Here is a 13302-nt window from a genome sequence, read left to right on the forward strand (position 1 = left end):
AGGCTCTTCACACAAAGAGAGAGGGACTTTTTTTCTGAAGTCAGTGTGTTGTGTTGTCATGCCAATTCACAAAACTGCTGCTGGATGGATAAGGCACATCCCCACCCAGCCCTTGCCCTTGCCCAGGCTGCTCCCTCATGGCTCCTCTCACATGGTGATTCCCAGGAGTGCTGGAGCTCCAGGCTGAGATAGATGGTTATGGAAATAGAAGGAGCAACTTTTACAGGGCTTTTATTGCCAGCTGGGGAACGACAATATTGCATAAATAAAACTCGTTATGGTTATGACAGCTCTGTGGTCCCTGGAAAATAAATAATACTTTGCACTTACATAGGGCCTTTCATCCAGGAACCTCAGAGCTCTGTGTGAGCATTAACAAAGCCTCATCATGCCCTTAGTAGGATGGTAAATACAGCAGCCCCTTTATCAGATGAACAGACTACGTCAGAGTCAGTACCTTCAGTGGAAAGAGGGTGCTGGAAAGGCAGTAGCTGGAATTACACACAGCTCTGCCACTGACTTGTCTTGGAATCATAGAATCCTAGATTTATTTGGGTTGGAAGGCACTTTAAGGTCATCTCATTCCAGCTCCTGCCATGGGCAGGGACACCTTCTGCTAACCCAGCACCATCCAGCCTGGCCTTGGACACTTCCAGGGATCCAGGGGCAGCCACAGCTTTTCTGGGCAACCTGTGCCAGGGCCTGCCCACCCTCACAGTAAAGACTTTCTTCCTAAGTACTAGCAAAAGATGTCTTCCTAGTTTCTCATCTAAATCTGCCCTCCTTCATCTCGGGCTTGGGTGCAAGATTTACCATCCTTTTCACCTCGGCTGGTTTCTGTAAGGTGGATCCCACCTGTCCTTGCTGCAGGGGTGGCATGGGCTGACTTATTCGTGGTGGGCAGGCTCAGTGAGATGCTCCTGGTGTGGTTGTTCCCTGCCTAATGGGGTGAGGGCACAGCCCCAGCAGACCTACCAGCTGTGGCTCCTATTAGTTTTCCCAAGTATCCTCAAAATGCTGCTGAGCATCTATCTTAACAGACATTTTTTTGGCTGGATTTTGGATAAATACACAAAGGAAGTAGCCCAGGGATATTGGATGGCTTAGGTGCACCAGTGTGTCATGTGTGAAGTGGGTGAATTCCTTGTCCATTGTGTGCATGGGATTTGTATATACATGATCCAGTTACTTGCCCTGTGTGGTTTCTCCCATACAGAAATTGCAGATAACTTCATTCCCTGTTCCTTGCAACAGCCCTGAGAGGATACAACACGTCTAGATTTTCAGACTCGCTCTTGTAGGGTGTGGGATGTTTCAAGGGTGTTTGGGGGAAAGCTGTTTCTTTTACCATGTTCACTTGCTGGGTGTACAGCTCCGTATCACTCTCACTCCTTCCATGTTGATGCCTTCTGGAGCTGATGTCAGCTTTTCCCTCTTTTCCAGGGTTACCATCCATTGCCTCATGAAGCTGAAATCGCACACACCAAAAAACTGTTCAGAAGGAGAAGAAACGACCGGAGGTAGGTGAAACCTCTTTAGTGTTTGGGGCTTTTTTTAATTTACTCTTCATTGCACATCTTTCTAAACTACCTTGTGATGAGTTTTTGGACAGTGCTGCTGTTTATGCATAATGTATATGCATATGCACTGTTAATGCATAAACTCTTATTTCAGTACTAACATCCTGAAAATATTTTGGGATGCATCCTGCATTGATCCAGGATTACTTTAAGGACCTTCTCTTCCCCTTTTACTTCTTCCTGCATAGCCATATCCACTTGTTCTCCAAGAGACAGCTGGCAATCTATTGTCTGTAAATGCTGGATTTGCTTGGGAAAAGCCTGGGATTTGCTTCGTCCTTTTCTATTAAAAAAAATCAAAATTTGCTGGGTTTCAGGATAGCCTGGAAAATGGGTATGGTTTGGTTAAGAGGGGGTCACAGCCAGCCTTGGGTGTCTGTGGGAAGGAGGGGATGTGCTGTGGAAGCAGCCAGATTCCTGTGGCATTGGTGATTTCAGTCCACTGAGTTAATTTAATTGAGTCGGTTGGATATTTAATTGTGTAAAATGCATATTAAATTATAGCAGGGCATCTAAAGTCCTTGATGGGAATCGTGACTATGGTTAAATGTGAAAAGAAGTCAGGAATAAGAGAGTTGTACATGCAGGTTTATTTCTGCTGATTTGTTCTGCTCCAGCTTGAGACAACACACCAAGGGTAATAAAACACTTCTAAAACCACAACTTTGAAAGATGATTCAATGGGAGAAAAAATGGCCAGTGCTTTCTCCTGGAATAAACTGTATTCTGTGCTGGAGCTGTCACAGGGGAAATTTTTGGGGAAGTTCTGCAGACACCTTGGAGTGTGTCCTCAAATCTCACCATCATTTCTTGTCTCATTTACAAGAGTAATTAACTCTGCATGGTTTGATTTTCCTAAGCTTCACTGAGGGACCAAAAAAAGGGCTGAAAAGGGTTTTCTCAGACAACCTAGAAACATTCTTCTGTGGGCAGATCAGCAGTCAGCAAATTTCTTATTTCCAGTTCCTTTTGTGGACTCCCTCGTTTTCAGCTGTACACAATTCAAAAGCCAATCTAGTCTTGTGATTTGGGATGGGTGGTAAAAGGTCCTATTTCAGCTGGGTTGCAGCCTGTGATCACCAAAAAATAGTTACAACCAAGGCTGTGGTGTTGAAAGACTGAGCTGGGTGGGCTTAATTGGAGCACTGGGCTGGGCTCCTCTGAGGAACCACACTGGAGTTTAGGGAGTTCTGCTCCTATCTCTGGTCTTCCTCTGCCATACAAAGAGTATTTGATGCTTTGGGAGAGGAGACACTCAGGGCCAAGAGGTCTTCTGCCCCATGAACTATGGAGCCATGTGTTGGTTCTTCCCTCTCATCCAAAAAAATTTGCCAGTTGGACAGACGGGAGGGAACACACCAGATGTGCATTTCTTTTTTCATTCTGGTCCCTTCAGATAAGCCATCAGCAGACAGAAGCATTCCCCTTGCCTCCTGCACAGATGGCAAGGGGAGATATCAAAAGAAACTGCCTTGGGCTGAGGTTGGAAGATCATGGGGTGAGATACAGCCCCAGCCAAGCAGCACTGGGATAATGTCCTAGGAGAAGAGAAAAAAGCCTTAAAATCCAATTGATCCTGCATCATTCTGGAGGAGACAGAGGGGTCATTTCAGCTCTAAGCAGTCATAAATGAAATAAAATGGAAAGAGCAGAGGGTATGCACTTCTGCCCAAGTCCTCTACAGTGTTGTCAAAGCTCTGCCAGAAAACCACATTTATTTCAATTTCAAAATGCTAAGAAGCCTGAGTAGAGGGAGCTGGAATGAAAAAACAGTTTTTTAAGTAATTATTTGAAAGGAAAAGGCATGGTTCCCCTCCTCTTCCTTCACCATGGAACCTCAGCAACCTCTCTCTATGCCATTTGTATTGCTGCTGGAGGTTTTCAGTGTCCCCCCTTGTATCTGTGGTGCATCTGGGACTAGGAGGGAAACTTTAGTCCTTTTAGAGTCACTTGAGTTGCTCCAAGAGAGCACTTGCTCCTTAAAATTGATTTCTAGCAGTGAGTTAACTCTCAGAATGTTTACTTTATGTGGAAAGCATGACAGAAGTAGGGGAAGAAAAGGGCAGGAATGGTGGGGGGGAGAAGGGAACTGGAAAGAAACCCAGATTGTATCAGAACACAGACTACAAAGTGTTTACACTTTATTGCAGTGCTATTATCTTAATGTCCCAGGCATCATTCTGGGGTAGAAAAGCTCCATTCCGGAGCTGGTGGAGCCACACAGGTGATATAAAAATTCCTCAGGGTGAGGTTTTATGTTGGGCAAAACAATGTGGAGTAATGAGCTTTTTATTTAAAACCTCATCTGGATATGGTGAGAGTCAAAATTGCAAGAGTGTGGATGGGGCATCAGAGGCAGTGAGGCTTAGGAGAAGCCTAGCAGGGCCATTTGGTGATGCATGGATTGGGAAGGGGCTGGGAAACAGCTCTGGATGCCTGGACCCAAGGGAGGAAGGTCTGGTTTCCTAGAAAGGGGTTGGTATCAGCCAAGGATGGGAGTAGGATTGGCATGCAGTGGATTTGCAAGAGGAGAAGAGGTTGTCCTGCTAAGTTGGTTAGAAGCAGGTGTGGCCCCAAAGTGCTGGGCACACCTCGGTCTGGTTTTCATGGGGCAGCTTTTCCTCTTCTGAAGCTGGTGTATCCTGAAGCAACACCCTGGGCCCCACAAGTAATGCCTGTATGGGGTGCACCGGTTCTCCTTGCCCAGCACTTGCCTCATCCAAGGCTGACAAATACCCAGTGACCATGGAAGGCATCCTCCTGCCAGGTACAGGAGTCACCCTCACAAGTGGCCATCCAGCTTGGGTCGAGGTGACAACCCCCAGTTTGACCTCTGCTCCATGCACAGGTCCAGCTGGCCTTGCCTGGTTGTAGGCGACCTTTGGGCTGGCTGGAGCTTTATGTAGCAGAGCTGTTACAAAAAAAGCTGATAAAGCACATTGGCACCCAGAAATCTGCCTCTTGTTTTTTCCCAGCTGATCTTACAAATCGTACTGATTCCCTCCCAGAGTGTGTGTGGGCTTCTCTGGCCTCCCTGATGGTGACATTCCGATGGGGACACATGTTGGGCTAGTGAAGCACCTTTTGTTTCTCATGCAGAACAACACTGATGTCCGGCCCTGCTATAAATAGCGCCTGTCCCTGCTTCCTTCCTGTCACCTTTCCTCGGGAAATGCTCTCTCTGTGTTGTGGAGGAGCACAGCTCACCTACCCTGAGGTCTCTGCCATACACCTTTCGCTACCTTCGGGAGAAGAAACCCCAAGGGAGTGACCCATAGATCTCTCCTTGCATATGTTCTACGTTTTTATGTTTCCCAATCTTTTTTTTTTTTTTTTTTCATTTCTGTGGATGCCTTATCCTTGGAAATGTTCAAAACCAGTTTGGATGGGGCTCTGAGTAACCTGGCCTAGTGGAAGGTGTCCTTGCTTCTGGAGCTGAATGGTCTTCAGGGTCCCTTCCAAGCCAAATCACTCTGGGATCCTATGATTTTTCCATGGATGCATTACTTCATTTGTTGCAAATGATAGGTATGAAGAGCAAATTAGATGTCATTAAAAAAACTGAGCCCATTTTCCGTAACAGCAATCAACACAGCTGCTGGAAAGTTTGGTTGCACATGGTGCTGTGAAAGCCTACAGGAGGTGGTGAGGTCCTTCCTGCAGAGAGCTTATGATCAGAGCAGTCGAGGTATCAAACTCCCCACCTCTCCTGGCAAAAACCCTGCAGGCAGTGTCTTCTCTGTTGGCTTAGAGTCAGGAGGTGTGACTGCCACCTTTTGATGAGGATGATGCAGGGCATCACTGCTTACTGAGATCATGGAAGGAGAGCAGCAGAGGCAGGTGTTTTCATGCCATGTCCAAAGGCCACTTAGTTTGACCCCCCCAAAGGTAACAACCCCTTAGGGAAGGAGTAGTACCTCTCCTGCAAGAAGAAAGATACTGTGAGATATAGGGCATAACAGACCCATTTTTCAACCCCTCTCCTCTGACCTTTCCCAACCCAGTGCTTCTCTGCTAGCAGAGCACAAGCTGTGCTGGCATGTGATCTCCTTGGGAAGGTGGGCTCTGAGTTTGGCCCCTTGGTTTTCAAAAAGTTCCCAAAACTCCCATTTTTTTAAGCATTGCAAATTGACTTTGTGTTGCACAGGGTTCCTCCAACTCCCACAGCTTCCTCATGGTATGATGTGTTTGACATAAAGGGTCCAGCTGGCCAAATCCTTCAGCCTGGAAATGCCTGGAAATACATGGACAGAAGCTTGCCCCAGCCTTGTAGGAGCAATAAAAAACATTGCCAGTTCAGATAGGATTCACAGGGGACATACGGAGTTGCAGTGGGTTAAGACAGGTGGGGTTACCTACTTCTTGGTCTTCTGGTTAACAGTACTGAAATGGTTCTGTGTCAGTTGAGGAAGGTAACAGTTTTCCTGATGAAAGAAGGGGTTGCTGGGGAAGTCTTAAAAAGTTTGCACCATTGAAATCACATTGATTCAACATCTTGTTGGAGTCAAAAGACAAATCAGGCTGCAAATCAAGACAAAACAAAAGCAAATCCTTGGATATGAACAGATGCTGGCTGGTACCTCATGGCACTTTTGGTGGTCCTTGTCTGGGGGCAAGAACAGGAAAGGATGGCAAACAGCAGCCCCATGTCCTGTAGAAGATGGAGTAAAGGCCTGAGAGTTAATCAGTCCCCTCTTTGCAAAAGGCCTCTGAACCCCTCTTTTTAGTAGAAAAAGTGTGCTTCTTCTGTGCTGCTGGTGTTTCTTCAGGCTTTGGGGTGACCAGTACCATGAGGGGCTGCCCTGCCTGTCCCAGCCAGGACTGTGGGGGATCACAGCCAACCACTGGTGAAGGACCATCACCTTAAGCTGAGACTGAGCTTTGTGTTGTCTCCTCCTGTTGGATGAGATTTTAAGAGGGGTGTTGCTGCACCTGGGATGTTCATCCTGCATAAAGCCCCTATGTAGGCAGCTGCAGGAGAAGGCTGCACAGGTCCTCCTGGCTCATGCATGGAGGGAAGGGTTGGGAGCAAAGAGGTTCAGGAGCCCTCCCCTTCTCATTTAGCATGCCCCAGATACTCAAAGATTTTAAGAACAGAATTACAGAAATGTCCCCAGGTTTTCTCTAGCATTGTCTTACTTTATTTACTTCCTAGCATTAACTTGGCTTTGCACTTAAATGATCAGGAAAAAACAGTCTGGATTATTTTTTGTGTGTGTGTATGTGTTTTCTGGACTTAATTAGATTCAGAGCTGGGGGAGGCAGAAATATCCTCCTTCCCTGGAGAGCCCCGGGTGGCTGTCAGGGACGGTTTCCTCTTCCTGAAGCAGGAGGGTTGTGTAAGCACCACTGACCCTCCTGCTGGCGCCCACGCCACACACTGGGTTATCTGGGGTGAGCACACAGAGTGGGCATCCCTGTCCCAGCTCCCCAGTCAGAGCCTGCGCTGCTGAGAAAACTCCTGGGGCTCACACCAGCCCAGCCATGTGGCCCTGGCCTGGGTCTTTCAAGGAGATGGTTCTGCCTAGGGACAGCCCAAAGGATGGTCACGGTGGGCTCAGGGCCAGGCAGGGAACGTCCCATATCCGCTGGCGGCTCCACTGAGGAGCGTAGGCAAGCTGTGATATATTTCTTTTCCCATTATATTTAATTTTACAGACCCTTGGGGACACTCAACCACCTACAGTGATTAGTTCAACTGATTAAGCTGCTTTTCCTCTTGTGACAAACTCCTTTTGTGAAGGGTTTTCAATAGCCACGCTGCTCGGGACATTGTTCCTGTACAATTTCCTTTCAAAACACCATAAAGGGCACTCTACCGCTTCACCCTGTCGTAAAACACCACAGGAATCAGCTTGGCCTAGCTTGCTCCTTCAAGGGCAAGATCTCCTCATTGAGGGACAAGATACGGGTTTGGGTGGGAGCTGCAGGACCATGTTATGCTGGAGTGAGATGGAGCCATGAGCAAGGGGGATTTAAGATGGGATAAAATGGAAAGCAAAAGTTTTCTGCCCCCCCCCCCTTTTTTTTTTCCCTTGTGTTTATTAAAAAGAGGGTCCTTGGTCACCCAGGGAAGTGAAGGATAAATAAACTTGAGAGCACAGTGAAGGAAATGTTGCTTCGGACATGTCAACTTGTTCAGCCTTGCCTGGCAGAAACTGGGAGTGTATGCAAGTGCTCTTAAAGCACCCAGGGCTAAAAGAAGCAGGGGAAGAAGGGCAGTTTCTGCTGAAGAAACATGCTGCTGTGAGCAGCAAGTGGATAAAACTGGCCATTTAATTAATACTGGAAGTCAGAGGAAGGTCTGATTGACACCAAGGGAGTAACAGAGGAAACTGGAGGGAGTGCAGCCACACAAAGTCATTCCTCTCTCTGTAGTTACTCCCATGCCTTCTCATGAGGCTGTTGGGTAGGACCTGTTGTCATTTGGACCTGGTTGGTCTAGCAGCTGCAGAGAGCAGCTGCTCTCTAGGTAAGGTGATGATGGAACAGGACAAAGATTATGTTGGGAAGGGTCAAACAGGAGCCCTTTTGACCTGCACAGCCACACTGGCCAGACACAGTGGCATCACCCTGCCCCACTGCCCTTCCTTCCAGGAGATGAGGGGAAGGCTCTCCCAGGGGTCACAGCATGGAGACTCCATTCCTGGGAGATGAGGTAGTTGAGAACAAAGCCTCAATTTGAGCAATTCTCAAATGATCAAAAAGCCACCCCCTGACACCCTGTGAATATGCAGCTGGTGTGATTCATCCATGGTAGAGCCGCTGGTCAGGACTGCAGCTTCTTGTCAGGAGGGAACACTTGGAGGTGAGGTCTGGAGGTTCTTCGCTCCATCAACACCTTTACCATGGCTCAGTGAGCAGGACACAGCATGGCAAAGGGCTTTAAACTGCCAGAGGGCAGGATGAGATTATGTACTGAGAAGGAGTTCTTGACTGTGAGGGTAAGGAGTCCCTGGCACAGGGTGCCCAGAGAAGCTGTGGCTGCTCCTGGATCCCTGGGAGTGTCCAAGGCCAGGTTCTCTGTTGGGGTTTGGAGCAGCCTGGGATAATGGAAGGTGTCCCTGCCCATGGCAGGGGCTGAGCAAGATGAGCTTTAAGGTGTCTTCCAGCTGAACCCATTCTAGGATTCTGTGATATCCCTGTTGAGAAATCTGAGCCCTGGTACCTACAGGGCACAGATGATTCAACAGTTCTGCAGAAGCCATTTGAAGTTCTGCCAGATTTATATCTAGCGTGACTCCTGGGCCAGCTTGTCCAAGAGTGACTCACCTGCCCCAGCACCATCCCCAGAGCTGCACATGTAGGGTCCTCCCATCACTGAGTGGTGCATGTGGAACACTGTGAGCCCTGCGGTGGAGCAATTGGTATTCAGCATCCGCTGGGGAATTTGTTTTGCCTATCACCTGTGTCTCAAGCTGTGGCAGGCTGAGTAGAGGTTCTCCACCCAGCTGCTCTCGTTTCTGGCATTGTGGGCAGTGCTGAGACCTTACATGCTTGGGGGTGTTAGTGAAAATATGCCCAGCCATGCTTCACCCCCAAGGGCTGATGGTGTGGCCACAATCCTCCTGGCAGAGCACACCGCGGAAGGGATGCCATGCTCACAGCTCCTTTCCTGATGCTGGCAAAAGCCAAAAGCATTCTGCATTGCATGCATGTGCAAGGATGAAGCACTTCTGTAGAAGTCTGAGAGCTCTGTGGGCTCAGCACTAACGGCAAGAGAAAGATAAACCTTCATGAGCCTGACAGGACGTGGTCCTCATGAGCAGGATGTCAGGGGATGCATGTCCATTGCTCTTCTCCATATCTGCTCTGTCCTCTTTGTGTGCCTAGCTAAAGACCCATGCAGAAGGGTTAAAAGATACTCATCTAAGAAAATTTTATCCTTTCCTTTCATTGTTCCTTTTTTTCTAATGCCAGGAGGCAGTGGCAGGAGCAAGCCGGGTGCATTTCCCAGCTGCAGGGTTGCCACCTCTCTACTGAGAGTGGCTTTGTCATTACATAAAAACTTGAAAACACAAGACCTTTTATGCTCTTTTTTTTCTTTGCAGTCTTGGTGACTGAAGTGACCCCTGTCCTGCAGACTAAATTTAACCCAAATAGCGAAGCTGCCAGTAGACTTTATGGCATCAGGAGGCTTTTGCAGGTTGTTTTTATCCATCTGTGCCACTGATTGAAAGACTTTATGTACCACCAGCAAAGCATGTTATTGTTATGAAACCTCAGTAGAAGTGTATGGCCTGCTGGATAGGCTCAGGGTCTTATGATGTTTCACCAAAAGCAAAATAATTGCTCCAGCAAAAAACTTCAGTGTGTGGCTGTGGTGGAGGCTATGGTGGAGGTGGTTTTTATGGAAACTCATTATTTTCTAGGTGTCTTTTTACTGTGTGGTATCAGGGGCTGGTCTGGAGGTCAGTGAGTTGTTTTCACTGATAGCTCTTCACAAGTGTTCCAGGCCAGGCTTGGAGCAGCCTGGTCTGGTGGAAAGTGTCCCTGCCCATGGCAAGGGTGGAAGAATGTGATCTTGAAAGTCCCTTCCAGCCCAAACCACTGTGTGATTCTGTAATTTCTGTAAGCATTTTGGAATGGGAACAGGAGCTCATGATGGCTCTACAGCTGTGGAGGTTAGGAGAGCAGCCACTCTTTAAGTCCAAGGCTTTGGGGGGAACATAGGAGACCTCATTCAGTGCTCACCTTTATCAGAGACTGCTAGGCTTCACCTCCATGTTCACAAGTGCTATTTCAGCTGCCCTAGGTTGTCTCAAACTTCATGCAAGGAGCTGTCAGACACCAGACCTTATGATACCAGCACCAAAATGACTGGAAGCCAAACAAGATGCTGCAAGGCATCTCCAGCATCACATCTGGATCCCACTGCTTGTGTCCATAACCACTTCAACCAGATATGGACTGGAGGCCCAGCTTCCAATTATACTCGGGGGATATGTTCAATGAAGTTAGGAGGATGCTTCACCGCCACATAAGAAAAGTCAGCCTGTTCATCTTATAGAGAACAGATTTCCTTTCTTTATTTTACCTTCCCATGTTGACCAGAACCAAGGAAGTCTGAGAAACAAAGAGATGTGGGAGGAGTTAAGCCAAAACACCTCACACTGGAGGGAGTGCTGGGACTAGGATTTGTTTCTGAGCTCTCTTCAGCAAGAACTGACACTTCAGACTGGGCATCCCAGTTCTCAGTTGGGATTGAGACCTTCATCAGAAGGGCATGTAGTGGTAGGACAAAGAGGAATGAGTTCACACTGCCAGAGGGCAGGGTTGGATGGGATATTGGGAAGGAATTGTTCCCAGTGAGGGTGGTGAGCTCCTGGCACAGGCTGCCAGAGAAGCTATGGCTGCCGCATCCCTGAAAATGTCCAAGGCCAGGTTGGATGGGGCTTGGAGCAACCTGGGGTAGTGCAAGGTGTGTCCCTGCCCTTGGCAGGGGGGTTGGAATGGGATTATCTGTAAGATCACTTCCAACCCAAGCCCTAAGTTATATGGTAAAGTAAGTACCTGCACCCTTGTTCTTTTTCTTTGCTCTTTTGAAACCAAATATAACTCAACACATCAATCACAAAGAATACAATGAATTAAAAAGAGACAGGTGAGATAGGAGAGAGGCAATGGTGACACTTCTGAGGTCTACCAGCCAAACTGGCTTGGTGCTGCTGACGAGCAGGATTCAACACTAGTCACTGATCTCTCAGCAGCCTGTGTGAGGTGTGTAGTTGCCTTTTCTTGTCTTTTTTTTTTTTCATAAACAGGTGAAAAAAACAGCCAGCACAACCGTTGTCATCACAGGTGGGAGGGTTAAGCCCTGAGCCACTTAAAGGCTACAACCCCCAGATCAATGTCACATCAATTATCAATTTACCTTCTTCCAGAAGAGGTAACATCTTCTTTCTTCTGGCAGAGAGCTGGTGGGTCCAGTTGATTCATCTGATATGTCCTGAGGTAGAAACAGCCTTAACTGGAGAGGTCTGAAGAGATCCTGTAGTGTGGTTATCAGAAGGTGCATGGCTGGGGTGCTTTTTGCACATTTCAGGCAAAATATGAGCTGACCCAAGCCTTTGGAGTTGAGTGCAATTTTGGGAAATTGGTTGATGAGTTGTACCTAAGCTGTGTTGTGGATGTTTATGTGTTCTGTTATATTTGGTCCTAGTAAAAATGCATGCAGGTTTTAAGGTGTGTTATGGATGCATGAAATCATGGGAGGATTGGTAACTGTCTCTAAAGCAGTGTGATTTGTAGTCCTATTTAAAGGACTTATTGTAAAGGTATTTATCTAGCTTTTTTTGGGGAACATTATTAATTTATTTAAGTGAAAATCTGCACCTCTGCATTCATTTTTACCTAATTCTGTGTTCTCAGACATCATCTTCTATTCTGCTGTTTCCTTTCATCTAAAAGAATGGCTTTCCCTCTTGTTTCCCTTCCTTAATCTTGGTCTGAGTGTTCAAAGATACATGTAACCAAGCTGTCCCAGCATTATGAAGTCTCCACACTTCTTCCCATAAACATTCCATTGGCAAGTCAAGAGTTTGGGATACATCCTCTTTGGGCCAGGTAGTTCTTGTACTGGAAAGATAAAGACTATCCCAGCCATCAGTTAGGAATGTGACATGCAAGGTATTTGTTTGAAAACTCTTACAGCCAGCTGACAACCAGCCCATATTCATGCAGTTTTCATGCTGTCTAGAAAGGGTTGCACTATTTCCAAAGCCATGTGCTAAGGCTCCTCTCACAAATAAAAATAGTCACAGGAGCAGCTCTCACCCCGGGTTTGAAGATAGAAAGTTATATTGGGTGAAGGCGAAGGTGAATGTGTTTTACAGCTCCCATGAATGTGTTGGTTTTAAGGCTGTGAAATTTTGGAATTGCCTTAGAAACCCATTCCCAGAGGTCAACAGGACAAAGCTCTCCTGCTGAGAGAGTGAATAGAAATGAGTTCATAATTGCAGAGTATAGTAGCTTTTTCACCATTTTAATTGAGGTTTTTCAGAAAGGAAGAGAACTTAAAACAATACAGAAATGTCTTTTGTTCTTTCAGGGCTGTTTGCTGAGGGCTTTGCAATGAGACGAGAGGATGTTTATTAAAAACAACAATATCAAGATGTTATTTTAGGTCTGAAGGGCCATTCCTAGCTGGAACAAAACGAAATGTTTGAGATGGACTGAGTACTCACTGAAAATTATCACTGAGGTAAATGGTTTGCAGCACATTGCTGGACTTCTGTTGGAACAGAAAAAAAGAGTGAGGAAAGGAAGGAATTGAAGAAGTTGAAACACTCCTTTCCTTCTCAGTAGGATTTCCAAATCAAATTAATTAGGTTTAACAGCACATGGGTCTGAACTCTTGAAGCAGCATCTGGAAGTCAGGGGTTTATCCTCATCCTTATGCTCCTGTCTTCTCTGTGCCCTTCTGGGAGCTGATGAGGCTTACTGGAGGGGACATTGGGAATGCAGAAGGAACACCCCAAACCCAACAGGGATGTCACAGCCATCCATGCTGAGCAGGCTGTGGGGGAGTTGAGCCAGCACAGTGGTGGCTGTGAAAAACTGCCTCTTCTCCAAGAGAAGCAAATGCAAGACCAATATTTTTCTTTTTAAGGACAAAAGTGAGTCTGGTGGTGCACTTGCCTGCAATGGAAAATAGCAATACTAGCATCTAGATAAATCATAGTGTTTAGAATGTAACAATGCAAGAAGCTCTCCGATGCAG

At 46.9% G+C, this 13302-nt stretch overlaps 1 protein-coding gene across 2 annotated transcripts in view; it reads left to right on the forward strand.

Annotated features, from left to right (window-relative positions):
• CTIF (cap binding complex dependent translation initiation factor) overlaps positions 1-13302 on the forward strand; it is a 112796-nt gene that overhangs the window by 49051 nt on the left and 50443 nt on the right. For both annotated transcript variants that reach the window (XM_062513461.1, XM_062513462.1), the window contains exon 6: positions 1444-1520. In XM_062513461.1, coding sequence (XP_062369445.1) covers positions 1444-1520 — 77 coding nt within the window. The remainder of the gene's footprint in view (positions 1-1443; positions 1521-13302) is intronic.

Source organism: Cinclus cinclus, chromosome Z (assembly GCF_963662255.1).
Source record: "Cinclus cinclus chromosome Z, bCinCin1.1, whole genome shotgun sequence".
In the NCBI taxonomy this organism is placed as follows: Eukaryota; Metazoa; Chordata; class Aves; order Passeriformes; family Cinclidae; genus Cinclus; species Cinclus cinclus.